The 23,219-nt window shown below is 37.6% G+C and overlaps 1 protein-coding gene across 1 annotated transcript; it reads left to right on the top strand.

Annotated features, from left to right (window-relative positions):
- Positions 1-12,340: 12,340 nt before the first annotated feature.
- On the top strand, positions 12,341-14,931 carry LOC139744254 (uncharacterized). The gene is made up of 2 exons (XM_071654698.1): positions 12,341-12,715; positions 12,778-14,931. Exon 2 carries the CDS (start codon positions 13,346-13,348, stop codon positions 13,889-13,891), a length of 546 nt encoding a protein of 181 aa, XP_071510799.1. The 5' UTR covers positions 12,341-12,715; positions 12,778-13,345; the 3' UTR covers positions 13,892-14,931.
- The last annotated feature ends 8,288 nt before the right edge of the window (positions 14,932-23,219 follow it).

A 23,219-nucleotide genomic window follows, 5' to 3' on the forward strand; every position in this document is an offset into this window, starting at 1 on the left:
AACTTTTTAGGTGATCCGAGTATCCTCTCGGATCACCTATTGTATCTGTACGGATTCTTTCTTCTTCTTAGGTGATCCGAGTATCCTCTCGGATCACCTTCTGTATCTGTACTGATTCTTTGTTCTTCTTTTTATTAGGTGATCCGAGTATCCTCTCGGATCACCTTCTGTATCTGTACGGATTCTTTCTTCTTTTTTTTCTTTATTTCTCCCCAAAAGTTGTGCAGAGGTTAGCTCAGAAAGTGCATTGCCTATCAATGTCAAACTTATACCATATATGTATGGTGACCCAAAGACGACAAATCTTGTAAAATCATTGTGATCAGTCAACCGTGACGTCACTATGACGTCATTATATGAAAACACATTTTCATTCATATCTCATTAATGGAATTGAATTTTTCAATCAAATTTACGTCACATATAGTTCAAGTCAAGCGCATTCTACTCACATTCTCAAAATTCATCTATATCTTAAAACGGGCGCGTACGCGCGCGTTGAAATATTTGTATGCTCAAATCGAGCTCAAATTTTTTTTGCACACGTTTCAGACCATTTGGAGCATTTTTTGAAAAATTGAAAAAATTGGACGGACGCGTACGCGCGCGCTCATATACGCACGCACAGCCCATATGCAATAGAAATTTCCCGTTTTTTCACACTTATCGGCTGCCTGAAATGTCAAGGAATATTTCTACCAAGTTTCAAGTCAATCCGACTCAATATGAGGTCATACGGGCCCGTCAAAGTTGAAATTCCGCGCGCGCGTCAATGGCGATATACAGTACAACTATGCCAAAAAACTGCCAAATTTAAATCCGATTTTACTCGTCAGGATGGACGGTGACCCTCCATTTTCTGTACATATTTTGAAAGCTGATGAGTTGTACATGTCATTTCATGGGGTGGCAATGCTGACAAAATGATGAAAAGATATCAAATTTCTTAATAAAGTAAAAAAAGTAAATTTTCAAAATGACGTCATCAAATTTCAAGTTCATTCGAGCGTATCTCACTAGTCCTTTGTCAATTTTCACCCAGATTTCAGTATGATGTAGCTCATTTAAAGTTCTTTCAAAGCTAAAATTACAATATTTTGATTGGATAACGGTATCACCTCGTAAAAATGGATTAAAAGTAATCTTGTCAAATTTAACCAGTTTACGTGTTATCTCTATGGGAGTGCAGTTTTTCTGGAAATGAAAATTGACATGACTATCTTTATCGAGCACTAGCTCACTTAAGCTTCGGTAAATTTCTCCCAGATTTTAATATGTTGTAGCTGAGACTTTACCCTACCGTAAGTGTGCCCTTTGTTTTTTCATACGATGTCGGAATCACGTCAAAAAATTGGGTTGAAATTCAGGCTTATCTTCGATGTATTGAGATATTTCTTTCTTTCTGCAACTTTCTTTGCAATAACTCAAGAAAAACGGCCTCTATCACTCCTATATTTTGCACATGTTTAGTTCATGTCACGTACATTATTTCATAAAATAACAACTACTTGATCGGACACCATCTTGGGTATGTAAAGTAGGGTCAAAGGTCATAAGTGTTTCACCTTGTATCTTAGTGAATACATGTCCTATCTTTCCCATATTTTGCACACGCAAAGACCATGTTACAAGGATCATTTCACAAAATAACCACTTTTTACTCAGATGCCATCTTGTCGTTGCAAATTGAGGTCAAAGGTCATATGTACTTCTTTTTGTATCTTCGTTATGACGTGTTATCTCTATGGGAGGGAATTTTCTTTAATGTGAAAATTGACATGATTGTCTTTATCGAGCACTAGCTCACTTACCCTTCGGTGAATTTCTCCCAGATTTTAATATGTTGTAGCTGAGACTTTGCGCTATCGTTTTGTTTCCTTCCTTTTTTCATACGATGTCGGGATTACGATAAAAAATTGGTTGAAATTAAAGCTTATCTTCTATGTATTGAGATATTTCTTTCTTTCTGCAACTCTCTTTGCAATAACTCAAGAAAAACACGCCCTATCACCCCCATATTTTGCATATGTTTAGTTCATGTCTCGTACATTATTTCATAAGATAACAACTACTAGATCAGACAACATCTTGGGTATGTAAATTAGGGTCAAAGGTCATAAATGTTTCATCTTGTATCTTAGTGAATACCTGTCCTATCTTTCCCATATTTTCCACACGTATAGACGATGTCGCGAGAATCATTTCACAAAATAACCACTATTTCATCAGATGCAATCTTGGGAGTGCAAAGGTGGGTCAAAGGTCATATGTATTCATTGCTGTATCTTCGTTATTCAGTGTATACAGAATTTGGTACCAAAGATGGCAGATATGACTCCCTTTTCTAAATGAGAATGCAAACATCACACGGCCAATGTCTCTAAACACAGATGAAACTTGTATGGTCATGCCTATTGCGATCAGGACTCGAATCATTGATAAAAGAAAAATCGGATCACCTTAATTTGTCAGTGATGACAAATTACAATCTCTAGTTTTCCTTTATTTCTAACCAAAATTTGTGCAGCGGTTAGCTCAGAAAGTGCATTGCCATTCAATGTCAAACTTATACCATATATGTATCATGTCCCAAAGACGGCAGATCAAGTAAAATCATAGTGATCAGTCGACCGTGACGTCACTATGACGTCATTATATGAAAACACATTTTCATTCATATCTCATTAGTGGAATGGAATTTTGCAATGAAATTTACGTCACATACATTTCAAGTTATGGGCATTTTACTCATATTCTCAAAATTCATATTTTCTCTTAAAACGTGCGCGTACGCGCGCGTTGAAATATTTGTATGCTCAAATCGAGCTCAAATTTTTTTTGCACACGTTTCAGACCATTTAGAGCATTTTTTGAAAAATTGAAAAAATTGGACGGACGCGTACGCGCGCGCACATATTCGCACACACAGCTCATATGCAATGGAAATTTCCCGTTTTTTTACATTTATCGGATGCCTAACATGTCAAGGAATATTTCTACCAAGTTTCAAGTCAATCCGACTCAATATGACGTCATACGGGCCCGTCAAAGTTGAAATTCTGCGCGCGCGTCAATGGCGATATACAGTGCAACGATGCCAAAAAAACGCCAATTTTAAATCCGATTTTACTCATCAGGATGGACGGTAACCTCCCATTTTCTTTACATATTCTGAAAGCTGATGAGTTGGATATGTTATTTCATGGGTTGGCGATGCTGGCAAAATGATTAAAAGATATCAAATTTCTTAATAAAGTAAAAAAAGTAAATTTTCAAAATGACGTCATCAAATTTCAAGTTCACTCGAGCGTATCTCACTTATCCTTTGCCAATTTACACCCAAATTTCAGTATGTTGTAGCTTATTAAATGATCTTTCATTAATATCATTACAACATTTTGATTGGAGGACGGCATCACCTCGTAAAAATGGATTGAAAGTAATATTGTCAAATTTGACCAGTTTACGTGTTATCTCTATGGGAGAGCAGTTTTTCTGGCAGTGAAAATTGACATGACTCTCTTTTTCGAGCACTAGCTCACTAATGCTTCGGTGAATTTCTCCCAGATTTTAGTATGTTGTAGCTGAGACTTTGGGCTATCGTAAGTGTGCCCTCTATTTTTTCATACGATGTCGGCATCACGTCGAAAAACTTGGTTGAAAATGGCACGAGGCTTCGATGCAGCGTCATTTTGCTTAATACACAGGGCCTATGGAGAATGAAATAGGTCATTGCGTAGCGCATCCGACTCGTAATCCCAAGGTCCCTGGTTCGAGGCTCACTCCTGCCAATATATTTTTTTAAATTTTTTTAAACACTTTTTTTTCTTCTTTTTCTTTAGTTAATCTTAATCTCCCTTTCCTTACTTTATCTTTTTCTGATTTTTTTATGCTTCTCCTTCAAATTTCTATAAAATAACATAATTTTTTCTTTATTTTTCTTTCTTTCTACTACTTTCTGTGCAATAGATGAACAACAACAATGGCTATCAATCCCATATTTTGCACATGTTTAGTACATGTCACGTACATTATTTCATAAAATAACAACTACTTGATTGGACACCATCTTGGGTATGTAAATTAGGGTCAAAGGTCATAAATGTTTCATCCTGTATCTTGGTGAATACATGTCCTATCTTTCCCATATTTTGCACACGCAAAGACCATGTTACAAGAATCATTTCATAAGATAATCACTTTTTGCTTAGACGCCATCTTGGGTGTGCAAAGTGAGGTCAAAGGTCAAATATACTTCATTCTGTATTTCCGTTAGTGTATACGGAATTCGGTACCAAAGATGGCAGGTCTCACTCCCTTTTCTAAATGAGAATCCAAACATCACACGGCCAATGTCCCGTCAACACAGATGAAACCTGTATGGTCATGAATATTTGGATCAGGACTCAAATCATTGATTTTCGAAGAGATCGGATCACCTAATTTGTCAGTGTTGACAAATTCCGGTTCTAGTTAGGTGATCCGAGAATCCTCTCGGATCACCTTCTGTATCTGTACGGATTCTTTGGTTCTTCTTCTTCTTCTTCTTCTTTATTTCTCCTCAAAAGTTGTGCATCGATTAGCTCAGAAAGTGCTCTTCCTATCAATTTCAAAATCATACCATATATGTATCATGTCCCAAAGACGACAGATTTTATAAAATCATAGTGATCAGTCGACCATGACGTCACTATGACGTCATTATATGAAAACACATTCTCATTCATATCTCATTAATGGAATGGAATTTTTCAATGAAATTTACGTCACATATAGTTCAAATCAAGTTGATTCTACTTGTGTTTTCAAAATTCATCTATACCCTTAAAACGTGCGCGTACGCGCGCGTTGAAATATTTGTATGCTCAAATCGAGCTCCAAATTTTTTTGCACACGTTTCAGACCATTTAGAGCATTTTTTGAAAAATTGAAAAAATCGGACGGACGCGTACGCGCGCGCGCATATACGCACGCACAGCTCATACGCAATAGAAATTTCCCGTTTTTTTACACTCATCGGATGTCTGAAATGTCAAGAAATATTTCTACCAAGTTTCAAGTCAATCCGACTCAATATGACGTCATACGGGCCCGTCAAAGTTGAAATTCCGCGCGCGCGTCAATGGCGATATACAGTGCAACTATGCCAAAAAAACGCCAATTTTAAATCCGATTTTACTCGTCAGGATGGACGGTAACCCCCCATTTTCTTTACATATTCTGAAAGCTGATGAGTTGGACATGTTATTTCATGGGTTGGCAATGCTGGCAAAATGATTAAAAGATATCAAATTTCTTAATAAAGTAAAAAAAGTAAATTTTCAAAATGACGTCATCAAATTTAAAGTTCACTCGAGCCTATCTCACTTATCTTTTGCCAATTTACACCCAGATTTCAGTATGTTGTAGCTTATTAAATGATCTTTCATTAATATCATTACAACATTTTGATTGGATGACGGCATCACCTCGTAAAAATGGATTGAAAGTCACCTTGTCAAATTTGACCAGTTTACGTGTTATCTCTATGGGAGTGCAGTTTTTCTGGAAATGAAAATTGATATGACTATCTTTATCGAGCACTAGCTCACTTATACTTTGGTAAATTTCTCCCAAATTTTAATATGTTGTAGCTGAGACTTTGGGCTATCGTTAATGTTCCTTTTGTTTTTTCATACGATGTCGGGATCACGTCAAAAAACTTGGTTGAAATTCAAGCTTATCTTCGATGTATTGAGATATTTCTTTCTTTCTGCAACTTTCTTTGCAATAACTAAAAAAAAAACACCAGCCCCTATCGCCCCCATATTATGCACATGTTTAGTTCATGTCACGTACATTATTTCATAAAAAACAACTACTTGATCGGACACCGTCTTGGGTATGTAAATTAGTGTTTCATCCTGTATCTTGGTGAATACTTGACCGAAAGATCGGTCTGTATCACGGATCCCCTCCGTATACAGACCGAAGTCAATGATCCCGGCTCCTGTGTGGAGCATCGCGCACAGATCAAACGTCGTTGTAAACCAAATTTCTGACAGCTTTTTTACATTCAAACAAGTTTGAACGTGACGACGGAACAGGCTGGTTGATGTGTGTTTTACGTTGAAAATTCGACCGAAATGTTGGATTATTCATTAATGTGGTGTGTGAAGTCTATTCTTGAATAGTTGATTTAACTGTACAAGCTTAAATTTGCCGACCTAGGGCAGTGAATTAGACGCAATCGAGAAGGGTGAGGTACCTCACCCAATTTTCCATAGAGACAGTGGTTAAGAATATCCACACAGCAATAGGTACTGGTACCTTCCGTCTGTCTACGGAGGACAGATTGTCTTTATCGAGCAGTAGCTCACGTACGTACATGTTCCCTTTTCGGTGAATTTCACCGATTTCACCATATTAACCGTATGTGTGCCTATGTATGCCTGTGTATGCCTATGTATGCCAGAAAATCACAATCTCACGGATGGACATGCCATCGCTGTGCCTCTGCCTCACATTCTGAGAGCTAAAGACATAATGCAACTGATTTATCTGTGATTTCATGCATCTGGACCTGCTGAACATGAATTTTGTGGTTCTGTCCCTGCTGCAAACACCGCTGCAAACAACAGTCTTTCGCGCTATAGTCCCACACATTCATCTTCGTGTCATTGACCACCAGTTCATCATGCAGAAATTGCAGTGACAATGACGATCTGCTGTAAGTTTTTTTCTGACATTGCATACACCACAGGACCAATATTACATGCCCTCTTGCTACAGTGACCTGTGTCTCTCAGCCTTATATCCGTGGAAACCCTGAACTTAATCAATGTCAATGCACAGTGTGCTTGGATAAACTGATACTGAGTGTTACTGTTACATATACATGTCCTACGGCTACCCGAACTGTGTACTGTGCATACGTGTTATATCTGTAGCGGTGCTGAATGCTATGTGCAAGCAAGTTGTACGTACTTCAGTCGCCTAGCTACACAGTGTACTGCTTGTAGACTATACTGAGTATCTCATGTGACATCTGAAGTTAAGCCTCATCTTCTCAGAACTCAAAACCTCCCGTGATTATCACCAAATGACTATCACAAGTGTTCTTCACGTGACGGTATATAAGAGTATTAGACCTACCTCGAAGTGAAGATGAATTGACTTATGCTCTACAATCATAGTCTCAGAGTGCCAATGTGGATTTAATACAGCTACAGTCCACTGGCTGCTTCTCTGCAGTCAGTATGCCTGACCTCGCCATTTCTGTTCGTCACTGAGTATAGCACCGTACTAATAGTCATCACTCCAGATTCCAGTACTACTGTCACACTGTCTGTCGCACCTGATACCCCAATATGGAGACCCGCAAAGGGAAAGCCACAAGTACTGAAGCAATCATTCAGGCTTTTGGAGAGTATATCCAGAGTCCTGATTTCCTTAAAGCCATCAAAAAAGCTGTTGAGAAAGCCATGAATAAACAAACAACAAAGTTTGTCCAGCGCCTTGACCTAGTTGAGCAAAAGTGCACCAGTCTCAAGGAGAAGTCCGATCAACATGATGGCTGCATCTTTGACCTGGAAGTATCCCTCAAAGCAAAAGATGCTGAAATAAAACGTCTCACCACCGCTCTTGATGATCAAGCAACAGCTGTCAACAATCTCAAACTGACGATGAATGAAGCAGAGCAATATTCCCGCCGCAACTCCCTGAAGTTCCATGGTGTCAAAGAGAGCAGACTAGAAGACACAGACCAACTCATCCGCCAGCTCTGTTCCGACCAGCTCGATGTGCCCATTACTCTCAGTGATCTTGACAGATCGCATCGTGTTGCCCCCTGCAACGACATCGCGACATCCCAGCCGTCAAACTTTGTTGCCAGCAACAAACAGAAAGACAATAAAGAAGACCATCCTTAGTAAATGTGACTTGGAAAGCTTTGACATGGGCCTAAATTGATCCCAAATAGGCACTCAGATATTGGGTAACTTGTTGAATTTTGTATATTTTTTTTTCTTTTTGAATTATATGTACACACTTGTATATCTCTGATTTTCTGTATAACTTTTGCACTTCTTTTCTTTTACTTTTTTCCCCCCAAATGTTTGAGCCTTGTAATAGTTTGATTACTCAAGTGGTCGAAGACAACGGAACCTCGGATACTTTATATACAGATACTCCATTAATACAGTCAGTCCGCAGCGTGTGCGATAATGAGGCACGAACGACAATTTTATTCAGAATCACGTTTACGCAGTTTGTGCCCTTGAGACTGACGAGATTTCGCGATACTTTGCGAGAGTTTTTGCAGAGGTCGCAACAACAGCTTTCATAGCTTTCGCAGTGTATTGTTTTACCCAGGATGGTTAGGTGTATGTTATAGAGCTGATTATGCTCATTAATTTGATACCTAATTTCCCTATTTTTGATGTCAATATAGTAGTCCATTTTAACATCAAAGTAAACGATTATTTTGCCAATGTTCAAGAAGCTTTTAGATCATAGTTTGATGTTTTGCTAGTTCCTGACTGGTATTGAAAATAGATCTCCGTAATTTCTTCGATTTCACAATCGTGAAACTTGAGCGAGTATGATCAATTAAAAAACGAAGAGGGGCACCATTTTTAAGGTTGTGAATTTTCCTGTTGAAAACAAGGCAAATTATGTTTTCTTACTGGAAGTGGGGTAGTGAATGAACACGCGTGGAATGTGTTGTTGATACCCAGACAATGGTCGTGGACAATGGCCAGGATTGGAATGTTTCATGAGGAATTCCACTATCGCAGCTAGTCTTTGTTCATTCTGAAATGTGGTGTGTGCAAGCACATGGAAACATGTGCTTACTTCTTTCATGTGCATGCATTTCACCCTGTGTCAAGAATTCAGACTAACAGTGCTCGGGGCAATCCACATGAATAATTGATTAAGCATTCATGTGCCTTGCAGCAGAGCTGCAGGACAGGTGGCAGCCAGGTCCATTGTCAGGGTCATTGTAAGTGCACACTCACATACACATCATTGGTTCCTGTGTAAAGTTCAAGTTTTGTACAGAGAGTGAAAATTCGATCACAATCTGGAACCTAACATCTAAAACTCACAGCATTGAGTCAGCAGCCAATGGATACTACGCAATGCGACACGCCGCGTCTTGCGACAGATTTCGACCAATCACAGACCCGGAATTCCGGTGCGAATGCGAGGATAATCTTTTTAAACTCGACGCTAGACATGTCTCTGAATTTTGCTAGTTCCTGACCCGTATTGAAATGAAGATGGGAAAACGTGCCCTTATTGTGATACTATATACCTTAGCGGACATAGTATTCACCATATTTTAGAGGGGCATGAAAGATTTCAGGTTAATTTTTTGGCGTCAAACGTGAAGGAATATTTTTGAATACAATACCGAACTTCGAGAGGGATTTTGATATTCTTTATTCTTCTTTTCCGTTTATTTTGATCATGAGCATATTTGCTTATGTTTTCTCTTTCAGTCGATACTAAAAGTGTCGAAAACTGACGAGAAATACTCGTTCTACACGGATTTATTCATGACCATGTATCTGCTCATTACGTATGCAAGCACCGCTCAGCCGTGCATACGACTTGAATAAATACGTGCGTTTTCGCTCACGCTGCGGACTGACTGAATAGTGCATGATGATGTGAGGGTTTCTCCCTTAAAATCTGTTTTTCAGGAAGAATCAACTACATCTTCACACTCATTATACTAGATCATGTTACCAGATTCACCGATGGTCTTTCTCAAATGATAGGTCCAAATATTCATTACGGTATACTGGACCTGTATTGTGGAAGGATTTGAACGTGAACCATGTTTTTAATGTACAATTTCATAATATTTTTAAAAAACAGTATAAAAAGATTCTTCTGAGTTTATACTGAAGTTCTATGTGAAAGTATCGTTTTTAGATTTTGGGTGATATCCTTATGTATTTTGACCATGTTAATTTGTTTGTTTGTTTGTTTCTGTATGTTTTTGCTTGTTTGTTTTCTCAGTTCAAATCTGTTTCTATACATTATTAGGTATGCACAGTCTTACAAGCCATTTAAGGCTTTCTTATGTGCATTCCATTTTCCATCATTACAGTTGTGTACTTTGTGCTGATTTGTATAGCATATGAATGTAACACGCAAAGACCATGTTACAAGATTCATTTCACAAAATAACCACTTTTTGCTCAGAATGTGATGCCATCTTGGCTGTGCAAAGTTGGGTCAATGGTCAAATATACTTCATTCTGTATCTTCGTTATAGTGTACACCGAATTTGGTACCAAAGATGGCAGACCTGACTCTCTTTTCTAAATGAGAATCCAAATATCACACGGCCAATGTCTGTAAACACAGATAAAACCTACATTGTATATGGTCATGCCTATTGCGATCAGGACTCGAATCATTGATTAAAAAAAAAAAATCGGATCACCTAATTTGTCAGTGTTGACAAATTCCGGTTCTAGTTAGGTGATCCGAGAATCCTCTCGGATCACCTTCTGTATCTGTACGGATTCTTTGGTTCTTCTTCTTCTTCTTCTTCTTTATTTCTCCTCAAAAGTTGTGCATCGATTAGCTCAGAAAGTGCTCTTCCTATCAATTTCAAAATCATACCATATATGTATCATGTCCCAAAGACGACAGATTTTATAAAATCATAGTGATCAGTCGACCGTGACGTCACTATGACGTCATTATATGAAAACACATTCTCATTCATATCTCATTAATGGAATGGAATTTTTCAATGAAATTTACGTCACATATAGTTCAAATCAAGTTGATTCTACTTGTGTTTTCAAAATTCATCTATACCCTTAAAACGTGCGCGTACGCGCGCGTTGAAATATTTGTATGCTCAAATCGAGCTCCAAATTTTTTTGCACACGTTTCAGACCATTTAGAGCATTTTTTGAAAAATTGAAAAAATCGGACGGACGCGTACGCGCACGCGCATATACGCACGCACAGCTCATACGCAATAGAAATTTCCCGTTTTTTTACACTCATCGGATGTCTGAAATGTCAAGAAATATTTCTACCAAGTTTCAAGTCAATCCGACTCAATATGACGTCATACGGGCCCGTCAAAGTTGAAATTCCGCGCGCGCGTCAATGGCGATATACAGTGCAACTATGCCAAAAAAACGCCAATTTTAAATCCGATTTTACTCGTCAGGATGGACGGTAACCCCCCATTTTCTTTACATATTCTGAAAGCTGATGAGTTGGACATGTTATTTCATGGGTTGGCAATGCTGGCAAAATGATTAAAAGATATCAAATTTCTTAATAAAGTAAAAAAAGTAAATTTTCAAAATGACGTCATCAAATTTAAAGTTCACTCGAGCCTATCTCACTTATCTTTTGCCAATTTACACCCATATTTCAGTATGTTGTAGCTTATTAAATGATCTTTCATTAATATAATTACAACCTTTTGATTGGATGACGGCATCACCTCGTAAAAATGGATTGAAAGTCACCTTGTCAAATTTGACCAGTTTACGTGTTATCTCTATGGGAGTGCAGTTTTTCTGGAAATGAAAATTGATATGACTATCTTTATCGAGCACTAGCTCACTTATACTTCGGTGAATTTCTCCCAAATTTTAATATGTTGTAGCTGAGACTTTGGGCTATCGTAAATGTGCCCTTTGTTTTTTCATACGATGTCGGGATCACGTCAAAAAACTTGGTTGAAATTAAAGCTTATCTTCGATGTATTGAGATATTTCTTTCTTTCTGCAACTTTCTTTGCAATAACTAAAAAAAAAACAGCCCCTATCGCCCCCATATTATGCACATGTTTAGTTCATGTCACGTACATTATTTCATAAAAAAACAACTACTTGATCGGACACCGTCTTGGGTATGTAAATTAGTGTTTCATCCTGTATCTTGGTGAATACTTGACCGAAAGATCGGTCTGTATCACGGATCCCCTCCGTATACACACCGAAGTCAATGATCCCGGCTCCTGTGTGGAGCATCGCGCACAGATCAAACGTCGTTGTAAACCAAATTTCTGACAGCTTTTTTACATTCAAACAAGTTTGAACGTGACGACGGAACAGGCTGGTTGATGTGTGTTTTACGTTGAAAATTCGACCGAAATGTTGGATTATTCATTAATGTGGTGTGTGAAGTCTATTCTTGAATAGTTGATTTAACTGTACAAGCTTAAATTTGCCGACCTAGGGCAGTGAATTAGACGCAATCGAGAAGGGTGAGGTACCTCACCCAATTTTCCATAGAGACAGTGGTTAAGAATATCCACACAGCAATAGGTACTGGTACCGGTACCTTCCGTCTGTCTACGGAGGACAGATTGTCTTTATCGAGCAGTAGCTCACGTACGTACATGTACCCTTTTCGGTGAATTTCACCGATTTCACCATATTAACCGTATGTGTGCCTATGTATGCCTGTGTATGCCTATGTATGCCAGAAAATCACAATCTCACGGATGGACATGCCATCGCTGTGCCTCTGCCTCACATTCTGAGAGCTAAAGACATAATGCAACTGATTTATCTGTGATTTCATGCATCTGGACCTGCTGAACATGAATTTTGTGGTTCTGTCCCTGCTGCAAACACCGCTGCAAACAACAGTCTTTCGCGCTATAGTCCCACACATTCATCTTCGTGTCATGGACCACCAGTTCATCATGCAGAAATTGCAGTGACAATGACGATCTGCTGTAAGTTTTTTTCTGATATTGCATACACCACAGGACCAATATTACATGCCCTCTTGCTACAGTGACCTGTGTCTCTCAGCCTTATATCCGTGGAAACCCTGAACTTAATCAATGTCAATGCACAGTGTGCTTGGATAAACTGATACTGAGTGTTACTGTTACATATACATGTCCTACGGCTACTGAACTGTGTACTGTGCATACGTGTTATATCTGTAGCGGTGCTGAATGCTATGTGCAAGCAAGTTGTACGTACTTCAGTCGCCTAGCTACACTGCTTGTAGACTACTGAGTATCTCATGTGACATCTGAAGTTAAGCCTCATCTTCTCAGAACTCAAAACCTCCCGTGATTATCACCAAATGACTATCACAAGTGTTCTTCACGTGACGATATATAAGAGTATTAGACCTACCTCGAAGTGAAGATGAATTGACTTATGCTCTACAATCATAGTCTCAGAGTGCCAATGTGGATTTAATACAGCTACAGTCCACTGGCTGCTTCTCTGCAGTCAGTATGCCTGACCTCGCCATTTCTGTTCGTCACTGAGTATAGCACCGTACTAATAGTCATCACTCCAGATTCCAGTACTACTGTCACACTGTCTGTCGCACCTGATACCCCAATATGGAGACCCGCAAAGGGAAAGCCACAAGTACTGAAGCAATCATTCAGGCTTTTGGAGAGTATATCCAGAGTCCTGATTTCCTTAAAGCCATCAAAGAAGCTGTTGAGAAAGCCATGAATAAACAAACAACAAAGTTTGTCCAGCGCCTTGACCTAGTTGAGCAAAAGTGCACCAGTCTCAAGGAGAAGTCCGATCAACATGATGGCTGCATCTTTGACCTGGAAGTATCCCTCAAAGCAAAAGATGCTGAAATAAAACGTCTCACCACCGCTCTTGATGATCAAGCAACAGCTGTCAACAATCTCAAACTGACGATGAATGAAGCAGAGCAATATTCTCGCCGCAACTCCCTGAAGTTCCATGGTGTCAAAGAGAGCAGACTAGAAGACACAGACCAACTCATCCACCAGCTCTGTTCCGACCAGCTCGATGTGCCCATTACTCTCAATGATCTTGACAGATCGCATCGTGTTGCCCCCCCGCAACGACATCGCGACATCCCAGCCGTCAAACTTTGTTGCCAGCAACAAACAGAAAGACAATAAAGAAGACCATCCTTAGTAAATGTGACTTGGAAAGCTTTGACATGGGCCTAAATTGATCCCAAATAGGCACTCAGATATTGGGTAACTTGTTGAATTTTGTGTATTTTTTTTTCTTTTTGAATTATATGTACACACTTGTATATCTCTGATTTTCTGTATAACTTTTGCACTTCTTTTCTTTTACTTTTTTTCCCCCAAATGTTTGAGCCTTGTAATAGTTTGATTACTCAAGTGGTCGAAGACAACGGAACCTCGGATACTTTATATACAGATACTCCATTAATAGTGCATGATGATGTGAGGGTTTCTCCCTTAAAATCTGTTTTTCAGGAAGAATCAACTACATCTTCACACTCATTATACTAGATCATGTTACCAGATTCACCGATGGTCTTTCTCAAATGATAGGTCCAAATATTCATTACGGTATACTGGACCTGTATTGTGGAAGGATTTGAACGTGAACCATGTTTTTAATGTACAATTTCATAATATTTTTAAAAAACAGTATAAAAAGATTCTTCTGAGTTTATACTGAAGTTCTATGTGAAAGTATCGTTTTTAGATTTTGGGTGATATCCTTATGTATTTTGACCATGTTAATTTGTTTGTTTGTTTGTTTCTGTATGTTTTTGCTTGTTTGTTTTCTCAGTTCAAATCTGTTTCTATACATTATTAGGTATGCACAGTCTTACAAGCCATTTAAGGCTTTCTTATGTGCATTCCATTTTTCATCATTACAGTTGTGTACTTTGTGCTGATTTGTATAGCATATGAATGTAACACGCAAAGACCATGTTACAAGATTCATTTCACAAAATAACCACTTTTTGCTCAGAATGTGATGCCATCTTGGCTGTGCAAAGTTGGGTCGATGGTCAAATATACTTCATTCTGTATCTTCGTTATAGTGTACACCGAATTTGGTACCAAAGATGGCAGACCTGACTCTCTTTTCTAAATGAGAATCCAAATATCACACGGCCAATGTCTGTAAACACAGATAAAACCTACATTGTATATGGTCATGCCTATTGCGATCAGGACTCGAATCATTGATTAAAAAAAAAAAAATCGGATCACCTAATTTGTCAGTGTTGACAAATTCCGGTTCTAGTTAGGTGATCCGAGAATCCTCTCGGATCACCTTCTGTATCTGTACGGAATCTTTCTTTCTTTGTTTCTGGACAAAATTTGTGCAGAGGTTAGCTCAGAAAGTGCATTGCCTTTCAATGTCAAACTTATACCATATATGTATCGTCTCCCAAAGACGGCAATCGAACTAAAATCATGGTGATCAGTCGACCGTGACGTCACTATGACGTCATTATATGAAAACACATTCTCAATCATATCTCATTAATGGAATGGATTTTTTCAATGAAATTTACGTCACATATATTTCAGGTCAGGTGCATTCTACTCATATTCTCAAAATTCATCTATACCTTAAAACGTGCGCGTACGCGCGCGTTGAAATATTTGTATGCTCAAATCGAGCTCAAATTTTTTTTGCACACGTTTCAGACCATTTGGAGCATTTTTTGAAAAATTGAAAAATTTGGACGGACGCGTACGCGCGCGCTCATATACGCACGCACAGCTCATATGCAATAGAAATTTCCCGTTTTTTCACACTTATCGGCTGCCTGAAATGTCAAGGAATATGTCTACCAAGTTTCAAGTCAATCCGACTCAATATGACGTCATACGGGGCCGTCAAAGTTGAAATTCCGCGCGCGCGTCAATGGCGATATACAGTGCAACTATGCCAAAAAAATGACAATCTTAAATCCGATTTTACTCGTCAGGATGGACGGTGACCCCCCATTTTCTGTACATATTTTGAAAGCTGATGAGTTGTACATGTCATTTCATGGGGTGGCAATGCTGACAAAATGATTAAAAGATATCAAATTTCTTAATAAAGTAAAAAAAGTAAATTTTCAAAATGACGTCATCAAATTTCAAGTTCATTCGAGCGTATCTCACTAGTCCTTTGTCAATTTTCACCCAGATTTCAGTATGAGGTAGCTTATTTAATGTTCTTTGAAACATGAAATTACAATAATTTGATTGGATAACGGTATCACCTCGTAAAAATGGATTGAAAGTAATCTTGTCAAATTTGACCAGTTTACGTGTTATCTCTATGGGAGTGCAGTTTTTCTGGAAATGAAAATTGACATGACTATCTTTATCGAGCACTAGCTCACTTAAGCTTCGGTAAATTTCTCCCAGATTTTAATATGTTGTAGCTGAGACTTTACGCTACCGTAAGTGTGCCCTTTGTTTTTTCATACGATGTCAGAATCACGTCAAAAAATTGGGTTGAAATTCAGGCTTATCTTCGATGTATTGAGATATTTCTTTCTTTCTGCAACTTTCTTTGCAATAACTCAAGAAAAACAGCCTCTATCACTTCTATATTTTGCACATGTTTAGTTCATGTCACGTGAATTATTTCATAAAATAACAACTACTTGATCAGACACCATCTTGGGTATGTAAATTAGGGTCAAAGGTCATAAGTGTTTCATCCTGTATCTTAGTAAATACATGTCCTATCTGTCCCATATTTTGCGCATGCAAAGACCATGTTACAAGGATCATTTCACAAAATAACTACTTTTTACTCAGATGCCATCTTGTCTGTGCAAATTGAGGTCAAAGGTTATATGTACTTCTTTTTGTATCTTCGTGATGACGTGTTATCTCTATGGGAGGGAATTTTCTTTAATATGAAAATTGACATGATTGTCTTTATCGAGCACTAGCTCACTTACCCTTCCGTGAATTTCTCCCAGATTTTAATATGTTGTAGCTGAGACTTTGCGCTATCGTTTTGTTGCCTTCGTTTTTTCATACGATGTCGGGATTACGATAAAAAATTGGTTGAATTTAAAGCTTATCTTCTATGTATTGAGATATTTCTTTCTTTCTGCAACTTTCTTTGCAATAACTCAAGAAAAACACGCCCTATCACCCCCATATTTTGCACATGTTTAGTTCATGTCTCGTACATTATTTCATAAAATAACAACTACTAGATCGGACAACATCTTGGGTATGTAAATTAGGGTCAAAGGTCATAAATGTTTCATCTTGTATCTGAGTGAATACCTGTCCTATCTTTCCCTTATTTTTCACACGTATAGACGATGTCGCGAGAATCATTTCACAAAATAACCACTATTTCATCAGATGCAATCTGGGAGTGCAAAGGTGGGTCAAAGGTCATATGTATTCATTGCTGTATCTTCGTTATTCAGTGTATACAGAATTTGGTACCAAAGATGGCAGATATGACTCCCTTTTCTAAATGAGAATGCAAACATCACACGACCAATGTCTCTAAACACAGATGAAACTTGTATGGTCATGCCTATTGCGATCAGGACTCGAATCATTGATAAAAAAAAATCGGATCACCTTAATTTGTCAGTGATGACAAATTACAATCTCTAGTTCTTCTTCTTCTTCTTCTTTCTTTATTTCTCCCCAAAAGTTGTGCAGAGGTTAGCTCAGAAAGTACTATGCCTATCAAGTTCAAACTTATACCATGTATGTATCGTGTCCCAAAGACGGCAATCGAACTAAAATCAAAGTGATCAGTCGACCGTGACGTCACTATGACGTCATTATATGAAAACACATTCTCAATCATATCTCATTAATGGAATGAAGTTTTTCAATGAAATTTACGTCACATATATTTCAAGTTATGCGCATTCTACTCATATTCTCAAAATTCACATTTTCTCTTGGTACGTGCGCGTACGCGCGCGTTGAAATATTTGTATGCTCAAATCGAGCTCAAATTTTTTTTGCACACGTTTCAGACCATTTAGAGCATTTTTTGAAAAATTGAAAAAATCGGACGGACGCGTACGCGCGCGCGCATATACGCACGCACAGCTCATATGCAATAGAAATTTTCAGTTTTTTCACACGGATCGGATGTCCACAATGTCAAGGAATATTTCTATCAAGTTTCAAGTCGATCCGACTCAATATGACATCATACGGGCCCGTCAAATTCAAAATTCCGCGCGTGCGTCAATGGGGATACACTGTGCAACTATGCCAAAAAACCGCCAATTTTAAATCGGATTTTACTCGTCAGGATGGACGATGACCCCCCATTTTCTTGACATATTCTAAAAGCTGATGAGTTGTACATGTCATTTCATGGGTTGGCGATACTGAAAAAATGATTAAAAGATATCAAATTTCTTAATAAAGTAAACAAAGTAAATTTTCCAAATGACGTCATCAAATTTCAAATTCACTCGAGCGTATCTCACTTAAATTTCGCCAATTTTCACCCAGATTTCAGTATGTTGTAGCTTATGAAATGTTCTTTCATCAATGTGATAACAACATTTTGATTGGATAACGTCATCACCTCGTAAAAATGGATTGAAAGTATCCTTGTAAAATTTCACCAGTTTACGTGTTATCTCTATGGGAGAGCAGTTTTTCTGGCAGTGAAAATTGACATGACTCTCTTTTTCGAGCACTAGCTCACTTATGCTTCGGTGAATTTCTCCCAGATTTTAGTATGTTGTAGCTGAGACTTTGGGCTATCGTAAGTGTGACCTCCATTTTTTCATAAAACGTTGGTATCACATCGAAAAACTTGGTTGAAAAATTGCATGTGGCTTCGATGCAGCGTCATTTTGCTTAATACACAGGGCCTATGGAGCATGAAATAGGTCATTGCATAGCGCATCCGACTCGTAATCCTAAGGTCCCTGGTTCGATGCTCACCCCTGCCAGTTTTTTTTTTAGGTGATCCGAGTATCCTTCGGATCACCTATTGTATCTGTACTGATTCTTTATTTCTGGACAAAAGTTGTGCAGAGATTAACTCAGAAAGTCCTCTGCCTATCAATTTCAAAATTATACCATATATGTATCATGTCACAAAGACGACAGATTTTGTAAAATCATTGTGATCAATGGACCGTGACGTCACTATGACGTCATTATATGAAAACACATTTTCATTAATATCTCATTAATGGAAAGGAATTTTTCCATGAAATTTACGTCACATATAGTTCAAATCAAGCGTATTCGACACATTTTCTCACATTTCAGTTTACACTCAAACCGTGCGCGTACGCGCGCGTTAAAATGTTGACATGCTCCAATCGAGCTCAATTTTTTTTTGCACACGTTTCAGGTCATTTGGAGCATTTTTTGAAAAATTGAAAAAATTGGACGGACGCGTTCGCGCGCGCACATATACGCACGCACAGCTCATATGCAATAGAAATTTCCCGTTTTTTCACACTTATCGGCTGTCTGAAATGTCAAGGAATATTTCTACCAAGTTTCAAGTCAATCCGACTCAATATGACGTCATACGGGCCCGTCAAAGTTGAAATTCCGCGCGCGCGTCAATGGCGATATAGAGTGCAACTATGCCAAAAAACCGCCAATTTTAAATCCGATTTTACTCGTCAGGATGGACGGTGACCCCCCATTTTCTGTACATATTTTAAAAGCTGATGAGTTGTACATGTCATTTCATGGGGTGGCAATGCTGGCAAAATGATTAAAAGATATCAAATTTCTTAATAAAGTAAAAAAAGTAAATTTTCAAAATGACGTCCACAAATTTCAAGTTCATTCGAGCGTATCTCACTAGTCCTTTGTCAATTTTCACCCAGATTTCAGTATGATGTAGCTTATCTAATGTTCTTTCAAACATAAAATAACCAAATTTTGATTGGATAACGGTATCACCTCGTAAAAGTGGATTGAAAGTAATCTTGTCAAATTTGACCAGTTTACGTGTTATCTCTATGGGAGTGCAGTTTTTCTGGAAATGAAAATTGACATGACTATCTTTATCGAGCACTAGCTCACTTAAGCTTCGGTAAATTTCTCCCAGATTTTAATATGTTGTAGCTGAGACTTTACGCTACCGTAAGTGTGCCCTTTGTTTTTTCATACGATGTCAGAATCACGTCAAAAAATTGGGTTGAAATTCAGGCTTATCTTCGATGTATTGAGATATTTCTTTCTTTCTGCAACTTTCTTTGCAATAACTCAAGAAAAACGGCCTCTATCACTTCCATATTTTGCACATGTTTAGTTCATGTCACGTGAATTATTTCATAAAATAACAACTACTTGATCGGACACCATCTTGGGTATGTAAATTAGGGTCAAAGGTCATAAGTGTTTCACCCTGTATCTTAGTGAATACATGTCTTATCTTTCCCATATTTTGCACACGCAAAGACCATGTTACAAGGATCATTTCACAAAATAACCACTTTTTACTCAGATGCCATCTTGTCTGTGCAAATTGAGGTCAAAGGTCATATGTACTTCTTTTTGTATCTTCGTTATGACGTGTTATCTCTATGGGAGGGATTTTTTTTTAATGTGAAAATTGACATGATTGTCTTTATCGAGCACTAGCTCACTTACCCTTCGGTGAATTTCTCCCAGATTTTAATGTGTTGTAGCTGAGACTTTGCGCTATCGTTTTGTTACCTTCGTTTTTTCATACAATGTCGGGATTACGATAAAAAACTTGGTTGAAATTAAAGCTTATCTTCTATGTATTGAGATATTTCTTTCTTTCTGCAACTTTCTTTGCAATAACTCAAGAAAAACACGCCCTATCACCCCCATATTTTGCACATGTTTAGTTCATGTCTCGTACATTATTTCATAAAATAACAACTACTAGATCGGACAACATCTTGGGTATGTAAATTAGGGTCAAAGGTCATAAATGTTTCATCTTGTATCTTTCATAGTGAATACCTGTCCTATCTTTCCCATTTTTTTCACACGTATAGACGATGTCGCGAGAATCATTTCACAAAATAACCACTATTTCATCAGATGCAATCTTGGGAGTGCAAAGGTGGGTCAAAGGTCATATGTACTTGTTGCTGTTTCTTCGTTATAGTGTATACAGAATTTGGTACCTAACATGGCAGATATGACTCCCTTTGCTAAATGAGAATGCAAACATCACACGGCCAATGTCTCTAAACACAGATGAAACTTGTATGGCCATGCCTATTGCGATCAGGACTCGAATCATTGATAAAAAAAATCGGATCACCTTAATTTGTCAGTGATGACAAATTACAATCTCTAGTTTCAGATTGTCTTTGGTATATAACCGGAGATAAAATAACCTTTCTTCTTCAAGAATATCAGTTGCATCGGTTAAAATGCCATTGTTTGTAGATAATCGAGAAATACACTTCTGTTGAAAATTTCTCTTTTCCAAATTAAAGAAATACTTAGTATTACGTTCACCTTCAGCAATCCATTTGGCTTTGGTGCGGACAATTATACCACGCACGACTTCTTCCTGTAATTCTTCATATTCCCTTTCTTTCCTTTTCAGATCATTCAATAACACATTGTTATCATTCAATTTATCTGTATTACGCAATTTATTAATTTCTGATTCTAATTTACTCAATCTTTTCTGACGGACACTTTTATTTTCTTTTGAAATTTGAATACACTTTTGTCTTACTTTGTATTTCAAATATTCCCAAGTCTTTATTGGGTTCGAATCTTTGTTTTCAGTCAAAACTAAATCTACTACACTTTGTATCTTTTCCACATTTTTTGCCGAAGCTAAAATAGATGTGTTGAGTTTCCAAAATCCCGGCCCCCGCTTTGCAACGGACTTCATTAACATCAAAGAAATCAAAGAATGGTCCGTTTTATATCCAAAGCGGATATCACATTTTTCAACTGAAGTGGTTAAGCTTTGGGATATCAAAAAATAATCAATACGACTTCCTATCTTACTGTCATGAGACATCCAAGTGTATTTCAATTTTGATAAATAAAAGGATCTCCATATATCAATCAAATCAAAATCTAACATTATATCAGTTATGGCCTTGAAGCATCGTGGATGATTTTGAATCAAATTCGGAAATTTATCTAACTTAGCATCTAAAATTGTATTAAAATCACCACCGATTACATATGGTTCTTCCCCGTGCATTGCAAGTAGCTTATGCAGATCAGCAAAAAAACTATCGTTGTCATTATTGGGGCCGTAAATATTACCGAGTGTTAACAAATTTGCATTTAATTTCAGGACGACCAACAATATTCTACCATTGTCATCTCTAACAGTGTTTACTATTTCAAAAGTTGCAGAAGGTTTCAGAAGCATACATACTCCTGCACTGTCAGATCGACCATGGTTGAATATGATTTTATATCCCCATTCTTGACACCATCTTTTTTCTGAATCTGGTGAAGAATGCGTTTCTTGTAAGAAAATCACATGATAATCTGAATTTCTTATCCAATTAAAAACGCATCGTCTTTTAAAGGGGTTTCCAAGTCCCCTCACATTCAAAGAACAGAGTTTGATATCAATTGGCTCACTCATGACGTACGTAAAACATTCTCACAGTATTATACGGATTGTACAGACAATATATGAGAAGGAAATTGGCATGTATTTTCATTCCGAAACTCAAAAGGCACAGTATGAACAAGTGATGTGAATTGAGTTTTTGGCCTAGATTTGTAGGCAGATTTGAAATGAAACAAAGCAAAAAGCACCACCACCCAAAAGAAACCGTAAAACACGAAAATTGCTGATTTGCGATTTTCAACAGAATTTACAAAGTAATCATTAAATTGCTGAGCTATTTCTTCTGCATCAGACACTTCTTCACCATTTAACTCAAGCTTTATTTGATTTTCATTCTTCGATGATGAAATAAGCTTTAATGTTTTCCACATGGCGTTCGGAGTACCACCATTTTCACTTAATAGTGCATTTATGTAATAATTTTTGGCTTCCTTGATTTTAGTGGAAATTTCATTCCTCGGGGATTTATACATGAGCCAGAAATGAGAGTTTTGCGGGCTGCTTGCTTTTTTAGACATCTTGTAGTATTAGTCACACTTCCTCAATGTGAGCAGTCAAATTTAAAAGAAATCAAAATATCTCAATTGGCGGACGATACAACGCTTTATGTTGATTCTATCCAATCGGGAAATGAAGCGATGAAAGAAATTGAAGCGTTTGGTGCATATGTTGGTCCAAAATTGAATTATATAAAAACACAAGCTATATGTTTAAATGGAAAGTGTGATGACTGTATTGATGATTTACAATGGTCTGAGGAACCGGTCAAGTATCTTGGAGTGTTTTTGAATATTCATGGTGAAAATTTTGAATATTTGAATTGGTCCAGGAAGATTGAAAAAATGAAACGCATAATCAATATGTGGAAAATGAGAAATTTAACATATTATGGGAAGATAACAATCATTAAGTCGTTATTAATTTCGCAAATAATTT

This window comes from Diadema antillarum, unplaced genomic scaffold (assembly GCF_040938485.1).
Source record: "Diadema antillarum isolate AM-2024a unplaced genomic scaffold, OU_Dant_1.0 seq00001148_RagTag, whole genome shotgun sequence".
Classification (NCBI taxonomy): domain Eukaryota; kingdom Metazoa; phylum Echinodermata; class Echinoidea; order Diadematoida; family Diadematidae; genus Diadema; species Diadema antillarum.

Bases quoted from the DNA above. Each gene is read 5' to 3' on its own strand.
- LOC139744254 (XM_071654698.1), top strand. From the start codon at position 13,346: ATGGAGACCCGCAAAGGGAAAGCCACAAGTACTGAAGCAATCATTCAG.